Genomic DNA, 25,801 nt, shown 5'->3' on the forward strand with positions numbered 1-25,801 from the left:
ATAATAAAACCCTAGCCGCGCATGCGCACTCCCACCTGCGTGTTCCATTTTCCCTGTTCCGTGAGATAGAAACATAGAAACATAGAAACTGACGGCAGAAAAGGGCCATAGCCCATCGAGTCTGCCCATACCAGTGACCCACTCCCTGATTCTTACTCTCCTAGAGATCCCACATGAATATCCCATTTCCTCTTGAAATCTAACACGCTGCTGGCCTCAATCACCCGCTGAGGCAGCTCGTTCCAATGATCGACCACCCTTTCGGTGAAGAAGTACTTCCTAGCATCACCCTGAAATTTCCCTCCCCTGATTTTCAGCGAGTGTCCTCTGGTTACCGAGGGCCCCGTGAGACTGAAGATATCATCTTTCACCACTATACGCCCAGTAATATACTTAAAGGTTTCAATCATGTCTCCTCTCTGTCTTCGCTCCTCCAATGAGTACATCCGCAGTTTTTTTAACCTTTCTTCATACGTGTGATCCCTGAGCCCCAAAACCATCCTGGTAGCCATTCGCTGAACCGACTCAATTCTCAACACATCTTTTCGGTAGTGTGGTCTCCAGAATTGAACACAATACTCGAGATGAGGTCTCACCATGGATCTGTACAGTGGCATTATTACTTCAGGTTTTCTGCTGACAAAACCCCTACGGATACAGCCCATCATTTGTCTTGCCTTGGATGAAGCCTTCTCTACTTGATTGGCAGCCTTCATATCGTCGCTAATGATCACTCCTAAATCACGTTCCATCGTGGTCCTGGACAAGGTTTCACCATTTAGTGTATAAGTTCTGTGTGGATTTTTTTTGCCTAGATGCATTATTTTACATTTTTTAGCATTGAAGCCTAGCTGCCAAGTTGATGACCACTGTTCGAGCTGTCTTAGGTCCTGCGTCATAAAGTCAGGCACACTGCTTTTGCCAACTATGTTGCATAGTTTGGCATCGTCGGCAAACAGTGATACTTTTCCTCTAAGTCCTTGGGTCAGATCTCCTATGAATAAATTGAATAGAATCGGCCCTAAGACGGAGCCCTGAGGTACTCCACTCATCACTGCTGACGTTTTGGAGGGGGTACCGTTTACCATCACCCTTTGAAGCCTACCATCTAGCCAATCCTTTACCCATGTAGTGAATGTATCCCCTAATCCCATTGATTTTAGTTTGTTCAACAGCCTGCGGTGTGGGACGCTATCAAAAGCTTTGCTGAAGTCCAAATATATCACGTCAAGGGACTCACCGGCATCCAGATGACTGGTCACCCAATCAAAGAAGTCAATCAGATGTAGGTCCGTGGTGGCAGGAGTGCACATGCACGGGTCCCCAGCCTTACCGCACCTAACTACACTCGCCAGAAGGACTCCCTGCTCTGCTAAAAGTAAGTTCTTCGCCTTGCAGCCCCATAGAAGGCCCCGAAGCAGCGTGTGTACAGTGCTGCAGACGCTGCTGGAGTCAGCAGGTTTGGAGTCGGGACCAAGGAAAGGGAAGGGGGGAGGCGGCAGCAAGGGACTACGAGAGCAGACCAGACTTCTAGCACCCGTTAATGTAACGGGCTAAAATACAAGTTTATCATAGTTCATCCGATGTTCATGCAAAATTTCCTTGTAGCTATATTGCTTTCATAGCAGTTATCGATAGCCAAGCCCATTCATAAGAGTTCATCAATAGTCAAGCGTTAATGAATACGCATGAGAGAAATTTGCACACCACTCATGCATATTCATTAGGGATATCCTGACTTACTGCCAGTCCCTCAGATTTAAGATCCACTGCTATAAAGGAAAGTAGGCAATTGTAGGGCTCAAATGTGAATCAGGATCAAAATGTATAGACTGTCTTTTCTAGGCTAAGACCTCATGGCAGAAAGGTCTTCTGTTGGTTCTAGATGTACCTAACCGCCAAGTTTTTAGGCATCAATAGCGGAAGGTTTCTTTTAAAAATATTTTTCTTCCTATTCTATCTCCCTGCAATGCTGATGACTAGTTAAAAAGATAGTTAGACACGGGCGTGTAAATAGCAAATCACTCCCATGCCCACTTAACTGGAAATTGAACATCCTGGATAAGAACAAATCAAATTGTATGATATTTTCTCCTTCCCTTTCATTTTTTTTAATGGTGGCTCTTCTTTCCTTCTCATTTTTAGTAGTCATGTACAAAAATTCTCATTCTCTGTGTATCCAGTATGAAGCAGCTTTGCCATGTACCTGTTGTGATGATGCTTCTAGCATCCTAGACAAGGTAGACAGGATATTCACAAGCAAAAGAGCTTCTTTGCTATTGAAGTTGTCTTCTTCACTCCTGAGCTGGTTACCGAGAGACCGCTGAAAACCAGACACAAACAGGATTAATTAGCAGAATTACTGCAGTACAAAAAACTGAAGCCGAGCCATTGAAGAAACACATCCTCAAATGCTGGAAGGGTCACCAAGAAATATAAATAAATTGAAAACAGCAGAGATGAAGATCTGCACATTAATCTAGTCAGTAGTCTTATAGTCCACTATTTTTCAATTCAGATTCAGAGCGGATTGCAATAAGAACAACCCTACATTGAGGGGAGCACATACACTTAAACATTATTGCACAGAGATAAAATATCAAGAATAATATTTATCAAAAAAGTAGGTCTTTAAAACTTTATAAAAAATAATATACAAATTCAGGCTTCTTATTTCTAAAGGAAGACTGTTTCACGTTTGTATTGGTTAGTAAGAAAACGATCCTACCAGTTGACGCTTCCTAATTACTCTAAAAACTGAAGTTTAAAGCCACAGTTCCTCTGTGTAGTAATAAAATTAGCTGGAATACATAAAAGAGATGTTAATTGTTTTGGATCATTACCATATAAAGCTTTATGTACTAGACTTGATACCTTAAACTTAATCCTGTATCTAATTGGAAGTTGGTGCAATTTACACAAAGGAGGTGAAGCCCTTTCAAATTTTTTAACCAAAAAGATTAGTCTAAGAGCAGTATTTTGGAAACAACTGTAATCTAGTAAGAACCTATTCAGATGTTCCACAGTAAATTGAGAGAAAGAGATAATGGTTACTGCGGATGGGCAGACTAGATGGGCCATTTGGCCTTTATCTGCCATCATGTTTCTATGTTTCTAATATTGATTGACAAAGTACGAAACTAGATTATGACAAGATAGATCTTATAACTCGGTTGTCAAAGACGAAAAAAGAATTTTTTTTAGAGAATTCACATATGATGATTTAATTCTAAATCAGAATCCAAGATTACACCTAAGATTCTAGATGCATTATCTATTCTCAAAGCTTCATCGAATATTAATTTTATTTCATTCATACAGATACTCTTGTAATTTCCAAAACCAATAAGTTTTGTTTTAGCTGTATTAAATTTTAAAAAGTTTTTCCTAGCCCAATTGCTAACTTTGCCTATAACTTAACTGATATATTCAGGAACATTTAGTCATGTCCATAAATGGACTAACATGCTGATATAGGTGAAAAGGTCTACAGCATTGGGTACAGTTTACTTTCAAAAATTTCCTAAAAAGCAATGTTACTTACCGTAACAGTTGTTATCCAGGGACAGCAGGCAGCTATTCTCACTAGTGGGTGATGTCATCAGACAGAGCCCCGGTACGGACGTCTCACAAGCACGTGTTGCTTGTAGAAACTTAAAGTTTCTAGATGCCCGCACCGCGCATGCGCCGGTGCCTTCCTACCCGGAGATCCGGGCGTGTCTCCTCAGTTCAGGTAGCTAGCCTGAGAAGCCAACCCAGGGGAGGTGGGTGGGACGTGAGAATAGCTGCCTGCTGTCCCTGGATAACAACTGTTACGGTAAGTAACATTGCTTTATCCCAGGACAAGCAGGCAGGTATTCTCACTAGTGGGTGACCTCCAAGCTAACCTCAGTGGGATGGAGGGGGAGTTGGCGACTTAAGAGAATAAATTTTTCAATACTGTTTGGCCAAACTGTCCATCCCGTCTGGAGAGGGTATCCAGACAATAATGTGAGGTGAATGTGTGAACCGAGGACCAGGTGGCAGCCTTGCAAATTTCCTCGATTGGTGTTGATCTGAGGAATGCTACTGAGGCTGCCATTGCTCTGACCTTATGGGCTGTGACCTTACAAGGAAGTGATAATCCAGCCTGGGCATAGCAGAAAGAGATACAAGCCGCCATCCAGTTAGAGATGGTGCGCTTTGATACGGGTCTTCCCAACTTGTTAGGATCGAAGGAGACAAAAAGTTGAGGAGTGGTTCTGTGTGGCTTTGTGCGATCCAGGTAGAAAGCCAAGGCACGTTTACAGTCTAGAGTGTGAAGGGCCGATTCTCCGTGGTGAGAATGAGGCTTAGGGAAGAATACTGGAAGTACAATGGATTGGTTGAGATGAAATTCGGAGACCACCTTAGGCAGGAATTTCGGGTGAGTGCGGAGGACCACCTTGTCATGGTGGAATACTGTGAATGGTGGGTCCACCATCAATGCCTGGAGTTCGCTGACTCTGCGAGCGGACGTAAGGGCTACAAGGAAAAGCACTTTCCAGGTGAGATACTTCAGAGGGGCCCTGTTGAGTGGTTCAAACGGGGGCTTCATGAGGTGGGAAAGGACTACATTGAGGTCCCAAACCACTGGGGGTGGTTTGAGAGGAGGGTTAACATGGAAGAGTCCTTTCATAAATCTGGCGACCACCGGATGGGCCGAGAGGGGTTTCCCTTGTAGAGGCTGGTGGAACGCCGCAATAGCGCTCAGGTGGACTCGTATGGATGTGGACTTGAGCCCAGATTGAGATAGGTGCAGGAGATAGTCCAGCACGGAGGGTAAGGAAGCTCGCTGAGGTTCCTTTGACTTAGAAACGCACCATGAGGAGAATCTGGTCCATTTCTGGGAGTAGCATTGTCGAGTGGCGGGCTTCCTGGAAGCTTCCAAGACCTCCCTCACTTCTTGTGAGAATTGGTGAGGGGTTACGTTGAGAGGAACCAAGCTGTCAGGTGGAGAGACTGCAGGTTGGGATGAAGTAGTGATCCTTGATGTTGAGTAAGTAGTGAAGGAAACACTGGAAGTGGTACTGGTTCCCTGCTGCTGAGTTGAAGTAGGAGGGAGAACCAAGGTTGTCTGGGCCACCGAGGGGCTATTAGAATCATGGTGGCCCGTTCGAGTTTCAGCTTGACCAGAGTCTTCTGGATCAGCGGGAATGGTGGGAACGCATATAGAAATCGTTTCCCCCAGTTCAGTAGAAAAGCATCTGCCTCGAGGCGATGAGGAGTGTAGATCCTGGAGCAAAACTGAGGCAGTTTGGCGTTGTGGGGAGCCGCAAAGAGGTCTATCTGAGGCGTCCCCCATTGCGTGAAGATTTGGTGAAGGGGGTTGGAATGGAGAGTCCATTCGTGCGGTTGTAGCAGACGGCTTAGTTTGTCTGCTAGGACGTTGTTCTCCCCCTGGATGTATACTGCTCTGAGTAGGGCGTTGTGGCGCACCGCCCAGTCCCAGACTCGTAGAGCTTCCTGGCAAAGGAGGGACGAGCCCGTGCCCCCTTGCTTGTTGATGTAATACATGGCAGCCTGATTGTCTGTGCGAATGAGGATTACCATGTCGTGAAGTAGATGTTGGAAAGCTTGGAGCGCATTGAAGATGGCTCTGAGTTCCAGTAGATTGATTTGGTGTAGTCTTTCCGCACTGGTCCAGAATCCTTGGGTGCGGAGACCCTCCAGGTGGGCCCCCCATGCGTAATTCGACGAATCGGTTGTGAGAACTTTCTGATGGGGGGGGAGAGTGCATCAGCAAACCTCTGGATAGATTCGAAGAGGTCATCCACCAAAGTAGAGACTGCCGAAGAGCAGGTGTGACTACGATGCGTTTGGATAGTGGATCGGATGTCTGATTCCACTGTGATGCCAGGGTCCACTGGGGGATCCTGAGGTGGAGTCTGGCAAAGGGTGTCACGTGTACTGTGGAGGCCATATGGCCCAGGAGCACCATCAGTTGTCTCGCCGGTATGGTTTGGTGAGTGACCACCGACTGGCAGAGATGAAGAAGAGACTCCATGCGTTGCCGGGGCAGGAATGCTCGGAGTCGGGTGGTGTCCAGGACCGCTCCGATGAAGGGGAGGGACTGGGTGGGTTGTAGATGGGACTTGGAGAAGTTGATCTCGAAGCCCAAATTCTGGAGGAAGTAGGTTGTAGCCAAGGCCGCCGAAGTGACCTCTGGGGCTGACGGGGCCTTGATGAGCCAGTCGTCGAGGTATGGAAAGACCTGTAGACCCCTGTCCCGGAGTGCTGCGGCCACTACCACCAGGCACTTTGTGAAGACTCTGGGGGACGAAGATAGGCCGAATGGTAGCACTCGATACTGTAGGTGCAGATTTCCCACCCGAAATCTGAGGAACTTTCGGGAGGCCGGGTGAATGGGGATGTGAGTGTAGGCCTCCTTGAGATCCAGGGAGCATAACCAGTCGTTCTGCTCGAGGAGGGGGTATAGAGAAGCCAAAGTCAACATGCGAAACTTCTCTTTGACCAGGAACTTGTTGAGGGCCCGAAGGTCTAAAATGGGTCGCAGGTCGCCCGTTTTCTTCGGGACGAGGAAGTACCGGGAGTAAAACCCTCGGTTCAATTGGTCTGACGGGACCGTCTCGACAGCCCGAAGCTGAAGTAAGGTTTGGACTTCCTGAAGAAGAAGGGCGGTCTGCGTCGAGCTTGAAGGATACTCTCTTGGAGGATGGTCCGGGGGGACCCGGTGGAATTGAAGAGAGTATCCTTCTCTTATGATGGAGAGGACCCATAGGTCCGTGGTTATGGCCTCCCATCGGTGGTAAAAAAGATGGATGCGGCCCCCTATGGGAGAGGCCGAGGTTATGCTCCCGGGAGGGGCGTCAAAAGGGCTGGGGAGCCTTAGGTACAGCCGGTGGCTGGGGTTTTTGCTGAGACTTCTGGGGGGGTTGTCTCTTCGCAGGCTGTCTCGCAGCGGGCGTTTGTCTGGGCATGTAACGCCGCTGGTAAATCAGGGGTGGCCTGGAAGGTCGAGACTGTTGAGGTTTGGGTTTGGGCCGTAGGATGGATTGAAAGGATTTTTCATGATCCGACAGCTTCTTGGTAACAGTTTCGATAGACTCATCGAACAGGTCAGCTCCAGCACATGGTACGTTGGCGAGTCTGTCCTGTAGGTTGGGATCCATATCGATAGTACGGAGCCATGCCAGGCGACGCATAGCTACCGCGCTTGCGGCGGCGCGTGCCGAGAGTTCGAATGCATCGAAGGAGGATTGCATCAGCTGGAGTCGTAATTGGGAGAGGGAGGCTACCACTTCCTCGAACTCGAATCGAGCTTGGTTGTCTATGAACGGAGTGAACTTGCGGAGTACCGGCAAGAAGAACTCCAGATAGGAAGAGAAAAAGAAGTTGTAGTTTAGCACCCGTGACGCCATCATGGAGTTTTGGTAGAATTTTCTACCAAATTTGTCCATCGTTCTTCCCTCTCGGCCCGGCGGTACAGAGGCGTAGACCTGGGAGGGATGAGAGCGTTTAAGGGAGGACTCGACCAGTAGGGATTGGTGGGAGAGTTGGGGGCCCTCGAACCCTTTATGGTGCACGATGCGGTATCGAGCATCGAGTTTGCTGGGGATCGCCGGTATGGAATACGGCGTTTCGAAGCACTGCATGAAGGTCTGGTCCAGTAATTTATGCAAGGGGAGCCGAAGCGACTCCGTTGGAGGGTTAGGTAAGTGCATGGTGTCCAGATACTCTTTGGAGTATCTGGAGCCCGTGTCAAGGGTCACATCCAGATCATCCGCCATTTGTCGGAGGAATGATGAGAAGGACAATTGTTCCGCCAGCGTCGGTCTGTGGGACGGGCTGGAGGAGGATGAGGCCTCCAGGTCCGTGGACATCGGGGAGTGACAAGGAGAATCGGGTACCGGTGTCTCCTCGTACTCCGGGCCCCTCGGAGGGGACACCTCTGATGAGGAGTATCCCCTACGTTGCAGTTTTTTCTGCGGTGACACCTCCGAATGGCGTGAGGAGTGCCAGGATGAGTGTCTCGATCGGTGCCCGTCTCGGTGGCGGGACGGGGATCGGGATCGTCTGTGCGTCGCATGGTCTCCCGAGGCCCCCAAGTGGATAGGGCTGGAAGCGGTGGATCGCAACTGGGTTTGCGATGCGGGTTCTTGCGATGCTACCCAAGTCTGGTAAGGAGTACGGAAGAACTCTTCCTGACTATGCCCAGGGCTTCGAGTATCGAGCGGAGGTCTGGTCCCATGTTGGCGCGGAGGCGTAATGGGTTCTAATGGCGGCATATCGGTAAGCGAGGCTTGCCGCGTGGGCATCGCCGCCCTCCCCCGTTCGTCCTCGTCGGTTGTCGAGGTCGAACGGTGTGGGGGAGGGGGCGGACCGCCCCTTTGGATCGGTACCGGGAGGTCACCCTGTATGGCAGCGATGAGCCCGGGTCCGATGGTCTGCATGAGCTCAACGAATTGAGCTTCCAGCACGGACCGTAGCGAAGCCGATAGGGAGGGATCCGCACCGAAAGGAGGTCCTCCTGCACGGACATCGCGCTCCTTCGAGGTCGAGTGCTTCTGCTTAGTAGCTTTCGGCACTTTGATGACCATTGGTGGCACTGTGGAAGGAAGAGGTACCTGAACCGAGGAGACCGGGGCAGGCACCGACGTCGAGCTCGTGGATGGTGTCGGGGTGAGCGATGCCGGTTTCACCACACTCGATGCAGGGGTGGTCGATGCCGGTTTCGCCCGAACCGGGGAGGTATCAGATGAAGTGGAGGCTGTGGGATCCTTAGCTGCGTCCATCTTGAACATCGATTCCCACAATAGGCAACGCCGCTTGAATGAGCGTGCCGTAAGGGTAGAGCAAGGCCCGCACGATTTCGGGATGTGGTCAGGGCCCAAACACTGCAAACAGCGCCAGTGAGGGTCCGTGAGTGAAATCGCGCGTTGGCACTTGCTGCACTTCTTAAACCCGGTGATTGGCCGGGACATAGGCCGGAAAATCTCCGCCGCGAGGTCGAAGCCAGTGGGCCTGAGCCACGTGGCCGGCCCGTTCGACCCGCCGGAGGAAATAATCTTCTTTTTTTTTTTTTTTTTTGAAAAAGAAAAGAACTGTTAACTGTAATTAAAAGAAAACGAAAACGCGGACAAGGAAGGCAAATTTAACTGAATTCAGCTAGCGCATGAAGAAGTTGAACTTCTCAGCTCCGCGGAAAAGAAAGAACTGAGGAGACACGCCCGGATCTCCGGGTAGGAAGGCACCGGCGCATGCGCGGTGCGGGCATCTAGAAACTTTAAGTTTCTACAAGCAACACGTGCTTGTGAGACGTCCGTACCGGGGCTCTGTCTGATGACATCACCCACTAGTGAGAATACCTGCCTGCTTGTCCTGGGATAAAGTGTACTATTAAATTTAAGGGAGATCATGTGTTCCTAATCATTTGCAAGATTTTTTTTTTGTAGCCAGGAAACAGAATGTAGAAGTAAGGTCTGAAGTGGGTGTTGCACCTGCTGCCAACGAAGAAAACAGTAATTAATGCAATGGCCACATATTGGGATCCATTTTGGAATCCCTTTTTTTGAGAGGGGGGGGCCTGACAGCAGGCTTGAAACATTTGCTAAGTCTTTATCCCCCCTTTTACAAAACCCTAGCACAGTTTTTAGGAGTGGCAATAGCTCTGACACTCATAGAATTCTTATGGGCATCGGAGCTGTTACTGCCTTGGCCTGCTCTAAAAACCATGCTACGTTTTTGTAAAAGGGGAGGGGGTACATGTTTTTTGATATTTTATATTTTTTAAATAGAATTCTTTTCTTTTTCCAATGTGGATGATGCGGAATATGATCAACTTGAAAAACTGAAAGTGGACAAAGCGATGGGACCGGTCAGGATCCATTCCAGGATACTGAGGGAGCTCAGAGAGGTTCTGGCGGGTCCTATTAAAGACTGCCACCTCCTGCCCACCTTTGCCTTTTCTTATCCCTGAAATGCTTTCATGTTTTCCTTATATATACTTATATTTGTCAACATTTGCTTATTTCTGATCGAAAGCTCATCATAAAATTCATTGAGTTAGTCCTTTCTTTATAGTATCATGAGAAAAAGGGAAACTAAGTAGGTCATGGCTGTCAGTGTGCATCTGGATTATTTTATTTCTGAAGTTTTGATCAATATAAATAAACTTACTTCTATAAACAGGAAAAGTTTGTTTGAAAACATGATCCTAATTTTATTTTGTAATCGATATTAATACATTTATTCTTTCAAATTTACCTGAAACTGTCGAATTTGGAAAGCTGCTTTCTCAGTTACATTAATATTTCCTCTTTCTTCTTCATCCTTCTCAACAAAATCTGTGGAAGGGCATAAAAAAAAAACAAAACTGAATTTTTATTATATGGCGGGAAGCTAAGGGGGTTTGGGGACGCATGCCTCCTTAGGCATATAGGTGATTGGCTGATACAGACTCATAAATATACACCAGGGTTGATGGAACAGGCTTATTCCCCCTAAACATTAATATTCTGTTCTGTATATGAAGAACACACAGTTACCAACAAGGTTTAAAGATAGTATTATTGTTCAGACCTTTATAAGATGTTTGGAGATGGTTAGTTAAGAGTCTGGGAGGTGATCCGTATGTGACGGCTCAGATTCCCCTGAAAGGCCATTTACTTTTTACATCATGGAGTAAGAATACAATATAGCATTTGTGAACTGGGAGAAGGAAGGGATATCGAGACTGGACCAAGTGATGAAGGAAGATGGGGCCCTGCAAGATTTTGAAGGCACAAAGAAGGATTGGGGGTTAAGTGGGGAAACAGAATGATGAGGTAGATATAATAGGCATCTCAGAGACCTGGTGGAAGGAGGACAATCAATAGGACACTGTAATACCTCGGTACAAATTATATCGCAAGGATAGAGTAGATCAAATTGGAGGGGGGTTGCACTATATGTTAAACAGGGAATTGAATCAAATCAAATAAACATTCTGCATCACATAGATAGCAGTGTGGAATCCCTATGGATAGAAATTCCATGTGTGAAGGGAAGGAAAATAAAAGTAGAGTTACACTTCCGTCCCCTGGGGCAAAATGAGTAGACAGATGAAGAAATGTTTTCAGAGTTTAGGAAAGCTGGAGAATTGGGCAACAGTATAATAATGGGCGATTTCAATTACTCAAAATATGTAATCCTACTATTTGCAAACTTGAGAAGCATATGGTGTTTCACCCGTACAGATATTACAAAAAACATATGCTGGATACTTATCCTGGTTTAACTGGTATATAGAGCCGTCAGAGTGAAAAATGTCCAAACTAGAGAAGTGCTAGAATACTACTCCCTCCCACCGAGGAGCACCTCCAACAAGATAAGTTTTGGAGAAAAAAAAAGACCTCAGTTAAAGGGCTTCATGGGTCTTTAAAAAACTCCAAAGTAGGTGCTACTCACTCGATGAACTATAAAGGCACAGTCCCAGATGGTACACACTCACAAGGTCTAGTCCCAGAAGATCGATCAGACTTAACATGTGCTGTTAATCACACCTCCCACAGTACTGTGTGTTAAAGCAGAAAAAGGAAAGGGAGACAACTTCAGCAAGGATCCAGCGATGTTCAGCTTTCTGCCAGTCCCACTCAATACACAATTACCCCAACATTGACTGGTTAAATGTTACATCTGGGAGTGCTAGGGAGGTAAAATTCCTAGACATCATAAATGGCTGCTTCTTGGAGCAACTGGTCCAGGAACTGACAAGAGGAGGTGCTATTTTAGATTTGGTCCTTAGTGGTCTGTTAGCCTGTAGACCGGTATAGTCCTTACAAATGGGTTATGTACTTCACTGCTATCAGCAGGTGGAGACTGAGAACACACTTGTATATTAGGATAGACTCCCCCCTAGCAATCCAGTCTGCCGAATAGCCAAGCAGAACCTAGGAAAGACTTCAACTGAAAACAGTAAAAAATACTCCGAACAGGAGTGTAAAAACAACAAAACACTTATAAATAACTGTTGGAGCATGTGTAGAATTGAACCCTGGTATAGAAAATATCCCCACAGCTCACCAGCTAAGCCAGCTGAGCCATAGCCACTGTTCTTGATTCTCCCCAGCCCTAGAAAAATACTAGAACCTGCAGAAAAACAAAATCTGCATGTGAGCAAAACAAAAACCCGCAAGCACCGCACAAAGACAGACAGGATAGTGGACTATACCGACCCTCGGCCGCTGGGATGAGAAAGGAGTAGAAGGGGCAAAACCGCTGCTGTCTGGGGCTGAACCGGAGCAGACGTCGAGGGCACCCCCCCCCCCCAGATTGAAAACAGGACTTCCATCCACCAGCACATAAGCCTTGCAAAGTTCTAAAATAAAATCAGGGGACCCTCCCAGGGGCCCCAAGGGACTCCCTGCCACAGCAAGGGACCCAGCACAAACCTGCCCCTGCTTCTCCAACACAGGGGCAAGGTGACTGAAAAACACTGGTTGTCTGGCAACTGCACAGTGGTTGTATATAGTATTCAGAGTCAGTGTTCTACATCTTCATCTGCATAACTCAAATCTATTGACCAATTTGGATGGCCAACGAGTATGAGTTTCTTTCAACTTCTGACTCAACAGTATCTACAAGACAAGCCTCTCTCTGACCCAAAACAGCCACTCCTAATGTATCCTTTGAGGTATTCTTTACTACTATTAGCAAAATTACTACATACCCAGAGAAGCAAGAAACTGGGGGATCTTTGAGTGGTATCGTTGCTGAATAGTGTTAAATATCCGGAGTAGCCCTTCCAGACACAGCAAGGAAATGCTTTTTCCCTTCTCCTTCTTCCCAGTCTCCTCAACTGCAGTGGGAATTGAAGTATATCTCCAGAGTAGGACACTAGACAGGTTAAGAGGAACAGAAAAAAAGGCAAATAAATAATAGATCAAATTGAAATGATGAGAAAAGGTACATGAATTATTTGAATGTTGCTCTGAAACTCAGGTCTGCATGGCAGAGCAGCATTTCACTCATGTCAGCCAACTCTATTGGTGCTTCCAGAAAATCTAGCTCACCAAATAAGGTAATGAGTACTGAAGGCAATCTTCACTAATAGAAGATACCTTCAAATCAGGCCAAGCAAAAGTAGGTTTATTCCACAACTTGCTACCGTCTTCCTGTCCTAGAATATTTCTAACTTTAACTACCCTTCTCCGACACAATGCTTCAACAACCACTATGCTATGGGATAAGTAATTACTGCCAGATGCTCTCACCAGCAAAGGTAGTCACGCATATCTACCACTTGCCTCCCTAGAGACAATAGGAACCCTGGAGTGTACGAATTAACAGCCAGTATGTAAGGTACAAATATCTGAGCCTTACAGGATACACATTGCACACACCTCCTCCTTGGAGTCCTTTCAACCTCTGGTGAGACTTTCAGTGCTCCCCTGTCAGCTATACGCATATCTCCTATGTCTACTCTGCCTGCTGTGCAATGGTTATGTAGGAAAACACTGGTTTAAAAGATTAGTTGAAGTAAGCCATCAATTGATAATAGCACAGAGCACTTTACCTGGTGATCTCACAGAGGTATTTGAACATCTTCTCTGTGTTCTGGCCATCTGGTCCATCTGCCTGGCCAGTTTCCTCCAACTGTTGTATCTTCTGCAGTGCCACGCAAACAGCATAACGCATAAACTCGTTACTGGCCCGCAGAACAGACAGACTTTCCTCGTGGGATCTCGCACTATCCCTGGATCAGGAAAACACGCAGAGGGCAATTCTATAACTGGACATCGAGACACCCACCTTCCTTTATAAAATACTATACTAGCTTAACAGGTATATGCATATACCCTCTGCTCCCAGGATGAAATACACCTCCCTGGTCATACCCTTCGACTACAAACTGCCAAACAACGGTCCTACTCCCATTTCATACCAAGCCACAGGAATTGACTGCCCCCACAGACCAGATCCCTTAAATGACTCCTTAACTTTAGAAAAGCAATAAAAACATACATACCTCTTCACCTAAACCCCTGCCCTTGACTGATGGGATTATAAAGAAATGTATATTGGTACCAGAACCAGTATGCGTCACATAAGGAAAACTTGTATTGTAAATTTTTGCACTATAACTATGGCAAATCTAACCTGTAAACTGTCTGTCAAATTAGGATAAAGCTTGTACTGAAAACCTTGAACTGAAAGGAGAACTATGGCAAATTGTAACCGGCAAACTGTAATCGGTATATTGACCCCTAGAATGTGTCAAGTTAGGATAAAAACTTGTATCATAAACTTGTACTGAAATTCTGTATGTTAACCTGTAACCTGTTGTGAGCTCTTTGGGGACAATGGGATAGAAAAAGAACCCCCAGCAGGAGGGATGCCCACTCCCTCCTGCCACAAATCCCAAAACAATCCCTGGCAGGAGGGATGCCCATTCCTTCTTGTTGCCTGAACATGTGACATCGCCCTCTCTCAATCCCCCCCTCCACCCCGTACCTTTATCGGCAAGGCAGGCTAGAGGGGTGCCCACTCCCTCTGGCCAGCAGGCCTGCCTTTTCGGAATGGTGGGCCTTCCCCTTCCCGAGGGGCCTAAGGCCCAGGCACCTAAAGCCCCTCCCATGGAGTCTTAGGCCTCCTTTCCAGTGCATTCTGGGATGCACTGGGAATGGCCTAAGACTCCAATTGGCCAGATACTGAAAGCCACTCCCATGGGAGAGGCCTTAAGCACCTGGGCCAATCAGGGCATTAGGCCCCTCCCCTGTGCATCCCAGGATGCACCGGGAAGGGGAAGGCCCACCATTCTGAAGAGGCGGGCCTGCTGACCAGGAGTAGGCATCCCTCCAGCTGGCCTTGCTGATAATGGTACTTGAGGGGTGTCCAGGTGGGCTTTGGGGGTGGGATCAGTGTTTTGGGGGAAAAGGGGAGGGTCATGTGTTCGTGGGGGTTGCAGAAGGAGGGAGTGAGCATCCCTCCTGCTGGGAATTGTTTTGGAATTTGTCAAGAGGGTCAGTCACGAACAGCATGCAAAAGCCGCTGCCCACGAGGCATCCCTGTGTGGCTGAAGGCAAGAAGGAGTAGCCTTGAAGTAGGTAACTGGGATCTCCTGCTGATCCGGAAGGCTGTCCTCTGATGCCAGCTCTGACATCGGAGGGAAGCCTTTTCGGGTCGGCTTCAGCAGAGGGGGAATGCAGGAAGGAGGGCATGGGATCCCTGATGGTAGCAGTGCTTTGGCGGAGGGGGACAGGCAGGAAGGAGGGCACCGGATCCCCGTCGGCTGTGGCGATTAAGGAGGAAGGGGGGCGGGAGACCTGCACAGTGTCATGTACCCCCAAGGGTACGCATACCGCGTGTTGAGAAACTCTGATCTAAGAGATCTACCCAAACCAGAAATGGTTTTAAAGGGTGACAATGTTAGAGGAACTGAAAAAAACAAAACAAAACTTGGTGAACCTGGAAGACATACTGAGCCAAAATTGACAAGTTAAAGAGTGATTAATCCCCTGGACCGGTATATACCCCAGGGAACTGAAACAAATGATTAGTAGTAGTAGGCTTCAGTTTCAGCAGTAAACTGTCCACAGAGTCCTGTTGTGTCTCATCCAAGACAACTGGAAAAAGAGGCTGTTACCTGAACAAAGCTGTGAGGAGCATGGATATGAAAGGCATGGAAAGCAGACTGCTGGATATTTTATTGGTGCCAGTAGATTTACCCTTTCCAGGTTTCTCTTTCAGGATGTCCAACAGTTTGCTATAACACTTGAAGAGGCTCAAAATCTCCTCAAATTTGTTCTTGCTATCATTGAAAAAACAAAACAAAGCAACATTAAAAAAACCTAAAGCCACAGCTTTGTATATGGTCAGACAACCTGAAATATTCTCTAAACCTGGGATATCCATCGTCGGTCCTTGAGGGCCGCAATCCAGTCGGGGTTTCAGGATTTCCCCAATGAATTTGCACTGCTTCCATTGTATGCAAATAGATCTCATGCATATTCATTAATCATTCACACTAGGAGTACATTAGAAAACCACTGCTTTGATGGAATGAATATTCATTTGAGAAATCCTGAAAACCCGACCTAGCAAGGACTGAGGTTGGACATCCCTGCTCTAAACCTTAGGCTGGACATATAAAATGCATGGGTCAATTTTTAGCTGCAGCAGTGAACTTGTTTGTTTAAACACTGGCTACATGTTTCTGGTCTAAATAAAGCCTTGGGAGATTTGCTGCCCTGTAAGGATCTTACGGTATATAGACAATTTTGGGGGGATAACTTAGCCCTTGATCTGTTGCAGTGGGATTTTTATGCCACTCTCCAAGGTCTTCCTGCCTTAACACAATGTGCATGGCTGAGTGAACGTTATTATCGGGTGCTGTTGCGGGGTTATTCTTAATGTCAATTGTTTTACAGTGGGGGAATTGATTCTGATATTTGTGTGAAATGTGGGCAGGACTGAAATACTTTAGAACATGCTTTATGGATGTGCCCTTGTATTCGCATTTATTTGGAACATATTGTGGGATTTATGCAAAGGACTCTCCATCAACCCTTTGAGGGCACGATAGATCAGTTGGTCTTAGACATCCCGAAAGCATTTGGGCCTTTGCCTGCAGCTCAGATTCTGATATGTCAGAAAATGAGCTTGGTGGCATCATAGCAAGGTCATATTATGATTACCCCAATTATAAAAAACGCGAAAGAACCACCAAATTCCCCCTCTAACTACAGACCGATCGCAAGCATCCCCCTATTTACCAAAATAGCAGAAGGGGTGGTAAAGGCTGAACTCTCCGCATACCTAGAAAAATTCAACATCCTAAGCGACAATCAATCAGGCTTTCGCGCGGACCACAGCACCGAAACCATCATAGCCTCCCTTCTCGACCACCTCCACACACTCTTTAGTCAGGGCTCAAGTGCCTTGATTATACAACTCGACCTGAGCAGTGCTTTCGACCTGGTCCACCACACCATTCTCCTTGAATGCCTGGCTCACATTGGCATCTCCGACCAGGTCCTCAACTGGTTCCAGGGGTTCCTAAGAAATAGATCCTACAAGGTACTCAAGAACAACTCCTTCTCATATAGCTGGGACAACATCTGCGGTGTCCCGCAGGGCTCCCCCCTATCCCCCACTCTGTTCAATATCTACCTGGCCTCCCTAGGTAACTTCCTACATAACCTCAAGCTCAAATTTTTCATCTATGCAGATGACATCACAATAGCCATCCCTATAACCAGTTTCTCACCAGAACTACTCGACTACACTACAAACATTCTCAATCAGATTGAACTCTGGATGCTATCATTCAGGCTGAAACTAAACCCTGACAAAACAAAATTCTTCCTAGCCACCCCCAAAGACAAAATCAGACACTACAATTCAATTGAAAGGAATGACTTTCCCCCTCGAACATACCTTAAAAATTCTGGGAGTCACTCTGGACAAAAATTTGTCTTTAGAAAATCACACCGACCTCATAGTCGGAAAAGCTTCTCGGTACTTTGGAAACTCCGCACCATAAAAAAATACTTCAATGACACCTCTTTCCGCCTACTAGTACAATCTTCTATTCTCAGAATTCTAGACTACTGCAATATCATCTACCTGAACTCCACGAAGAAAACTACCAGGAGACAAAAAATGATCCAAAATACCGCTGTTCGTCTCATTTTTGGCCTAAAGAAATGGGAACATATCACCCCTTTCTACCACCAACTTCACTGGCTGCCATTCGAATCCAGAGTTCTTTTCAAGTTTGCATGCTTCTGCTACAAATCGGTAAATGGTGCAACGCCAAGATACATCAATCCCCACTTTAACCTTTATTGCACCAACAAGAAATCCCGCAGAATTCAGCTGTTCGCCTTCCCTTCGCTAAAACTTTGTCACCTCAAAAGATTCCTAGACAAAACCTTTGCCTTCCAAGCAGCCAAGCTGAACACATGGCTAGCCCAAATGATACTCGAGGCCCCCACTTACCTCGGCTTCAGAAAATTACTCAAAACTTACCTATTCAGCAAACAAGACCCTTAACCGTCCCCCCCCCCCTCCTACAATATCACCTTGCCCCTCACACCTCTCTCTTCCTTCATGATAGCCTCTATCTTCCCTATCTTCTACCCTCTTCCTTCATCATCTGTTAAGTTCGGTTAAATTTGTTGTAAATCTGATAAATTGTTGTAAATCTTCATGTCAACGCGGATCCTAATCTAATTGATGTGAACCGCCTAGAACTCGCTGAGTATGGCGGTATATAAGAATAAAATTATTATTATTATTATAAATGTATTTTGCAAAGATTGGACCTTCACTACTGTGCCAACTTATTGGCATTGGTGTAACCTCTTGCATGAATTGGCCAGTTGGGAAGCTTGGAATGTCTGTGGGAAATGGAAGAGGAGGAGAATGTATTTGAAGATCTGGGGACACTATTTAGCAGAGTTATATCCTAGAGGACGCAGTATTCTCCTTAATGAGCATTAGTATATGGATGTATCTAACTTTTGACAGAATCCTTGTTTTCTGTGTGGGGTTTCTTGGGGGGGGTTACCTGGGGGGAGTTGTTTTGGGATGGTAAGGGATTGGGGGGGTTGTATTTGGTGGGTGTTCAGTATAATTTTGTTGACAATGTTGGATTTTATATTGTATTGTGTGTAATATGCTTTGTCTAAACACTGGCTACAACTGTAGGACAAGCAGTGGTGCAGAATATCCCTATAGGTGGTCACAACTGCCAGCTATCTGTACTGTATAGCAGTGTTCTTCAGCTGCTATACATATAACTATGCAGTTTAATTTAGAACTACTAATTAAACTTAATAGAACTGTTCTATCTGGCCTCAATTAAATCATATAGCTATATTGACAGAAGCTAAACACCACCACTATCCATGTAGTGGGACATTCCATTCTTACCCCAGCCCGCCACTAGCCATTATAGTGCTATATCAATTAGAGAGGTTTTCAACAGCACTATCCAGATAGAGCCATTAAAAATCCACTGATTGGAGACCTATATGATTAGTGGTAGCCACTGACTTCTACTACTAAGAAAGCCACACGCTAGAGTGAATTTTTGGCCCTCTACAATTCTATTACAAAGATCTGTTGTCCAAGTTTCACATGACATGTAATAAACCTGCTTCTAAAAATATCACCAGTCCACCAGCAAAAACCTATCCTATGAGATCGCTTGCCAGAAAGATTTTCAGGATAGCTATAATGAATATGAAGATAGATTTGTACACCTTTCGGGTAGTATATGTAATCACACATTATAGAGATCTAGAAATCCAACTGGCTAGAGTTCTAGCGCAAACAAAAAAAATTACCCATGTTGCTCCACAAGACAGGAATCAGACAAAATCAAAAAACTCGTTGGAGGAAGTGATGTTCAAGATGTAGGCTTTATTAAAAATTGTAAATTAAAAATCCATATAAAAGTATCTTGGACCCAAACGTTTGGAAGCTATGGACTCAGCACGGTCCGTGTTTTGACTATACAGTCTTCTTTGTCCCTAAAGGTCCTGTTACGGAAGCACGTGGAATAGAAACTAAAAACAAATTGCAAAAAAACTCAGAGAACTTTTTGTTACCGCAGTTTTTTTGCAATTTGTTTTTAGTTTCTAATCCACGTGCTTTCGTATCAGGACCTTTAGGGACCCCTGAAGAAGACTGTATTGTCGAAACACGGAGAGTGTCAGGTCCATAGCTTCCAGAGGTTTGGGACCAAGATACTTTTATGTGGATTTTTAATTTACAATTTTTAATAAAGCCTATATCTTGAACATCACTTCTTCCACAGAGTTTTTTTGATAAAGTTCCCCTAGTAGGCCATGAACACAGAGGATTTAGAATCAGAAAATAATATTAAAAATTGAACTGGGCAGACTTGCACGGTCTGTATCTATATATGGCTGTTTGGTGGAGGATGGGCTGGGGAGAGCTTCAATGGCTGGGAGGGTGTAGATGGGCTGGAGTAAGTCTTAACGGAGATTTCGGCAGTTGGAACCCAAGCACAGAAGCTTTGGATTCTTGCCCAGAAATAGCTAAGAAGAAAAAATTTAAAAATGTAAATTGAATCAGGTTGGGCAGACTGGATGACTATTCGGGTCTTTATCTGCCGTCATCTACTATGTTTGAGAACCACTGCACTAGTTTGCTGGCTCTATTTACACCAAAAGTTTGTGCCACCTCTCATTCTACATCACTGTTTTATAATTCTTTATTCATTTTCGTATGTTACAACAAGTGTATCAAATAAACTCATATAAAATTTAAAGATACACACTTGATTAACTCACATATTAGCATCAAATTTAACATTTCATTAGAAAATTAGTATTCTATAATGTTAAAATATTATGTAAGAAATCTAAATTTATATCATTCTTATTGAATATAATAATCCCCCATCCCTCCCTCCCTCCCAATTCAATAATACATAAAATCATCTTTATTGTGAATTCATTCAAATATTGATATATTATGTAATAATCAGAAATAAAATCCCACCCCTTTCCCCTCTAATCAAATATCTTATCATGGGAAAAGTTAATCATTCATTACAAAAATCAGACAAAATTACTCAAACTGACATCTGTATAAATGTGCTTTCCTATGTTTTCAAATATCCTGTAATCTGTTTGATGTTATTCTCTGATCTCCCCTCATTTTCCTACCTAAAATTCCCCACACTGAAGTTATACTCCATCAGAACCTCACAAATTCCCATGACCAGGAGAGCAAAGATGTTATTTTTAACACCAACACCAGAAGTGGAAGAGAAATCTGCAGACTTATCCTAAAAGGAAAAATAAACATAAAATAATCACCAAAACACCATTTCTGCCTATTTCCCCAAGTGGTTTGGTTAGAAACCATCACAATGAACAAATAAGAAGCCAAAGCTTTGTAAAAAGCTTTTTGAAAAGGTTTAATAAACTCAGAAAGGGGAAAATAAAATACAAATGGACTAAAGTGATTTTTCATACTTGGGGTCACTACCCAATAATGTATCACAGCGTATCAGCGACTGGGTTGTGTAGCATTTGCTGCTGATTCAAGAACTCTGCCTAGTTTCCAAAAGTTTGACCTACATGATTCCTGTACTGCTCTTATTACAGTTCCTGAGCAGTTTATAGCTGCAAGAGTATCAAATACAATGAGATTGAACTGGTTTCAATCATTTTAGTTTACATTCCTCCACTTTGGACATAATTACTTAATTAGAAACCTATCTTCTCCATTACCAACTCAAAATCCTCCAGTTCGCTCTTGATCATTCTCTGGTTAATAGACTCCAGCATCTCTTCTAAGTCCTGCTGGGATCCCGTCTCATCTTCATCCTCCTCATTCTCATTTGGCTGCTGTATGCTGTTTCTGCACCATACCAGACACAGTTGGATACAGCAAAGCAGATGAGCCTGAAAAGCACAAAAAGAGAGAAATTAGGCTTCACCTGCTAATTTTCTTTTCTTGAGTTTCTGAAGAACTAGTTCAGATGTATAATTAATACACATTCCTGCCAGCAGATGAAAATTAATTGTTTAATGCCGTCACCTTACTCGCTTAGTATGTAATAAGCGATTTATCAAATTGAAATAAACTTGAAACTTGAAATGGTGCTGTGTATTCCATAGCCAGCCAGTATTTCTCTAATGAAGCAATGATGCAACTAATTCCTCTAATTCTCTCTCACAAGAAACATTTTACCATCCTTAATTTAGAAAACATTAATGAAGCAAAAAAAAAAAACCTGCCAAGCACACAAACCTGTACAAGTTCTCGTCATCATATTTCCTGAAACTCATGGGTTGGTTTTGGATTGGTCTGGAAAAACTCAAGGAAATAAAATTAGCAAGTAAGGTCCAATATCTCCATTCTCATCGTCCCTCCAGACCAGTCTAAATGCATGTGGCGTGCTAAAGCAGCATCTAAGAAAGGAGGAATCAAGACAGATCCACTGTCAAATGCTAGCCACAAATGCTGCATCTTGACAAAACCTATACATTCAGCCTGTATTGTCATGCAAATGACTATAAGAATATTCATGTGACTGCCCTGGCCTAGAAGGACTAGCCTTCGTTCTGCCCAAGATACAGCTTGGCCCCTAGTAGAGTGTGTTTTCAGAGCAGAAGATACTAGGCAACTATGATGCATGCCAACATAATAGCTCCTTAATCCACTGGGCCAACATTGCTTTATGTGCTTGTAGGAATAAACAATCACTGTCTAGTGGTAGGACAGAAACATACAAACTGGAATTATGTTATGCAGCTGAAACACTAGAAGCAGGACAGCAGAAGGCAAACGCAAGTAGGGATGTAGGTGAGGTAGATCCTGACAGATTTTCAAAGGACTGTGTTTGTGAGGAACTAGCTAAATTAAAGGTGGACAGAGCTATGGGGCCAGATGGTGTTTATCAGAGGGTGCTGAAGGAACAAAGGGAAGTTCTGGCAGCTCCGCTGGCTAACCCTTCCACTGCTTTTCTAGAATCAGGAGTGGTACCAGAGGACTGGAGAAGGATGGATGTTGTACCTCTCCACAAAAGTGGAAGTAAGGAAAAAGCAGGGAACTACAATCTGACTTCTGTGATAAGTAAATTAATGGAAACGTTTTTAGAGAATACCAACATTTCTGGAATCTTGTGGATTACATGACTTGAGACTACATGGTTTTACTAGAGGCAGGTCTTGTCAGACAAGCCTGATCAATTTCTTTGACTGGGTGACCAGAGAATTGGATAGAGGGAGTGCGCTAGATGTGGTGTTCTAAAATTTTAGCAAAGGCTTTGACAGTGTTCCACACAGTTGTGTAATAAATAAACTGAGTGCCCTTGGGATGGGCCCCAAAGTTACAGACTGGGCAGTAACTGGTTGTGTGGTCAATGGAGAGATCTCTCAGGTAAGGGATGCCAGTGATGTGCCTCAAGGTTCAATTTCTAGGCCTGTTCTTTTTAATATCTTTGTAAGCGATATTGCTGAAGGGCTGTCAGGTTAAATTTGCCTCTTTGGGGATGATACTAAAATCTGCAATAGGAGTAGACACCCCTGAGGGAATGAAAAACATCAGGAAGGACTTAGCGAAGTTTGAAGAATGGTCTGAAATTTGGCAGCTAAGATTTAATAATAAAAAATGCAAGGTTATGCATTTGGGCTGCAAAATCCCAAGGGAATGATACCATTTAGGGGATAAAGAACTTTTGTGCATGAAAGAGGAGAGGGACTTGGGTGCGATAGTATCTTAAGGGGGCTAAACAGGTTGAAAGACGACAGCGAAAGCTAGAAGGATGCTAGGGTGCATAGGGAGAGGAATGGTCAGTAAGAAAAAGGAGGCACTGATGCCCCTGAATAAGACTCTGATGAGAATTCATTTAGAATATTGTGTACAATTCTGGAGACTGCACCTTCAAAAAGATATAAATAGGATGGAATCAGTCCAGAGAAAGCTACTAAATTGGTCAGTGGTCTTCATCATAAGATCTCAGTATCGAGGAAAGGTGGTAGAAGGGAGATATAAAAATGTTTAAATGTCAGTAATTCTCAAAATGTTACTTACCAGCAGTGGGTTTAACCTAGAAGATCCACATTATTCAAAAAGGGTGGAGAAAAAGCCTCAAGTATAATTATTTTCACGCAGCAATCGCAAGTGATTTCACGCTGGCGTTCTTATTGTCATTAAAAAAACTCACATCCGTATGAATGTCCGGATCTAACAAGGATACCAACCCACTACTGTGCACAGCAAAATTGGAAGAAAAAAAATTCAATGAAAAAACATTCAAAAATTGAAAAAATAAGAAAAATAGGACTTAGCTCTGACACGTGTTACCCAATGCTACAGCTCCACTGCAATCTTTTCTTCGAGCTCTCACGCTGGTATCGATAGTGCCACGCTATGGAGTTTCCAGTAGAAGCAACACCAATGAAAAGCAAATGAAGGCAGAAAAAGTAATGCCAATAATAAGCAGATAAAGGCGGCGGTTGCAGTGCATCTGTAGCGTTGGGTAACACGCGTCAGAGCTAAGTTCATTTTTCCTATTTCTCTTTGATTTTTTTCAATTTTGCTGTGCACAGTAGTGGGTTGATATCCTTGTTAGATCCGGACATTTATACGAGTGTGAGTTTTTTATGCCAATGACAATAAGAACGCCAGTTTGAAATCACTTGTGATTGCTGTGTGAAAATAATTATACTTTGAGGCTTTTTTCCACCCTTTTTGAATAAATGTTAAACCCACAGCTGGTGAGTAACATTTTGAGAATTACTGACATTGAATTGTTACTACTGAATTGTTCTTGTGAGATATGTTTAAATTCCTACGTAGAATATATGTGCATGAAGCAAATCTCTTTCATTTAAAAGGAAGCTCCAGAATGAGAAGGCGTAGGATGAAATTAGGGGATAGGCTCAGGAATAATCTAAAGAAAGGAGAAATTAGGTTCTTACCTGCTAATTTACTTTTAGCTTCTCCAGACCGGTAGAGGTTAAATCTTACAAGTGGGCATATATCTCATCATGACCAGCAGGTGGAGATTGAAACAAAACTGTGGAATAGTACATAAGAGAGACCTTCCCCTTATTCTTATCAGTCTACCAAATAGCCAAGAAGAACTAAGAACTAGAAACAGAAATAAACAACACTCCAAACAGGAGTAACAACTAAGATCCCCAAATGCTGTTGGAAAATGCAGAGGAGAGATAACAGAAAGAAAATGTCCCCATAGCTCGCCAGCTGAGCCACAGCCGCTGTTCGTCAATTTTCCCCAGCCCTAGAAAAATACTAGAACCCGCAGCAAAAAACAAAAACTGCCTGCGCAACACCCACAACAATAGACAGGGTGGGGACCTCTACCGGTCTGGAGAAGTTGAAATAAAGAAATTAGCAGGTAAGAACCGAATTTCTCCTTCTTTAGCACTCTCCAGACTGGTAGAGGTTAAATCTTACAAGTAGTACGCAGTCCCCCATCATGGGTGGGACACCCGAAGGGCCGACACCAGAACATGCGCACCAAGCACCACGTCCTGACACGCCTGAACGTCTACCCGGTAATGTCTGACAAATGAATGCAAGGAAGACCAAACCACAGCCTTACAAATGTCCACTGGAGGTACGAGCGAAGACTCAGCACAAGAAGCTGCCTGACCCCAAGTGGAATGAGCCTTGAGAAATTCTGGAACAGGCTTTTTCTGAAGTAGATACGTGGAAGCAGTAGTCTCCTTGATCCAGCGCACAATAGTAGCCTTAGAAGCGCCATCTCCCGTACGAAGACCTGCTAGAAGGACAAAGAGATAATCTGATTTCCTGATCTCCTGTGTCCTCTGTACATAAGAGCGAAGAACCAGACCGACAACTAACTTGCGCAACTGCTTCTGCTCAAAAGAGCCTTCCCGACTACCCAACACTGGGAGGACCACAGCCTGAATGACATGAAAAGGAGAAACTACCTTTGGCAAAAAGGAAGGAACAGGCCTCAAGACAACCCACTCCCTAGAAAACTCCAAGAAGGGAGCCCTACAAGAGAAAGCCTGCAGCTCAGAAAAACGTCTAGCAGAAGTAATGGCCACCAAGAGGGACCGCTTTAAGAATTAGGTCCTTCAAAGTGCAGGCGTCCAATAGTTCAAAGGGAGGGCACACTAGCACTGAAAGAACCAGATTCAGATCCCAAGATGGATTAGAGGGTCATACGAGAGGCTTGAGAAATTTGGCTGCCCGCAAGAAGCGAATCACATTAGGAATGGCAGTCAAACGCTGACCTTTCAACAACCCATGAAAGGCTGACAAGGCCACAAGCTGAACAAAGAGAAAAGACCAAGTC

General features: G+C 44.7%; 1 protein-coding gene across 4 annotated transcripts in view; it reads right to left on the reverse strand.

Annotated features, from left to right (window-relative positions):
* The window catches only part of FANCI (FA complementation group I), a 134,526-nt gene that overhangs the window by 29,720 nt on the left and 79,005 nt on the right, over positions 1 to 25,801 (reverse strand). For all 4 annotated transcript variants that reach the window (XM_033921059.1, XM_033921057.1, XM_033921058.1 and 1 more), the window contains 7 exons: positions 21,234 to 21,407; positions 20,664 to 20,785; positions 15,605 to 15,769; positions 13,535 to 13,714; positions 12,689 to 12,855; positions 10,246 to 10,325; positions 2,207 to 2,323 (listed from right to left, as the gene is read on the reverse strand). In XM_033921059.1, the coding sequence (XP_033776950.1) occupies positions 2,207 to 2,323; positions 10,246 to 10,325; positions 12,689 to 12,855; positions 13,535 to 13,714; positions 15,605 to 15,769; positions 20,664 to 20,785; positions 21,234 to 21,407 (1,005 nt within the window). The remainder of the gene's footprint in view (positions 1 to 2,206; positions 2,324 to 10,245; positions 10,326 to 12,688; positions 12,856 to 13,534; positions 13,715 to 15,604; positions 15,770 to 20,663; positions 20,786 to 21,233; positions 21,408 to 25,801) is intronic.

The sequence above is a fragment of the Geotrypetes seraphini genome, chromosome 14 (genome assembly GCF_902459505.1).
Source record: "Geotrypetes seraphini chromosome 14, aGeoSer1.1, whole genome shotgun sequence".
In the NCBI taxonomy this organism is placed as follows: domain Eukaryota; kingdom Metazoa; phylum Chordata; class Amphibia; order Gymnophiona; family Dermophiidae; genus Geotrypetes; species Geotrypetes seraphini.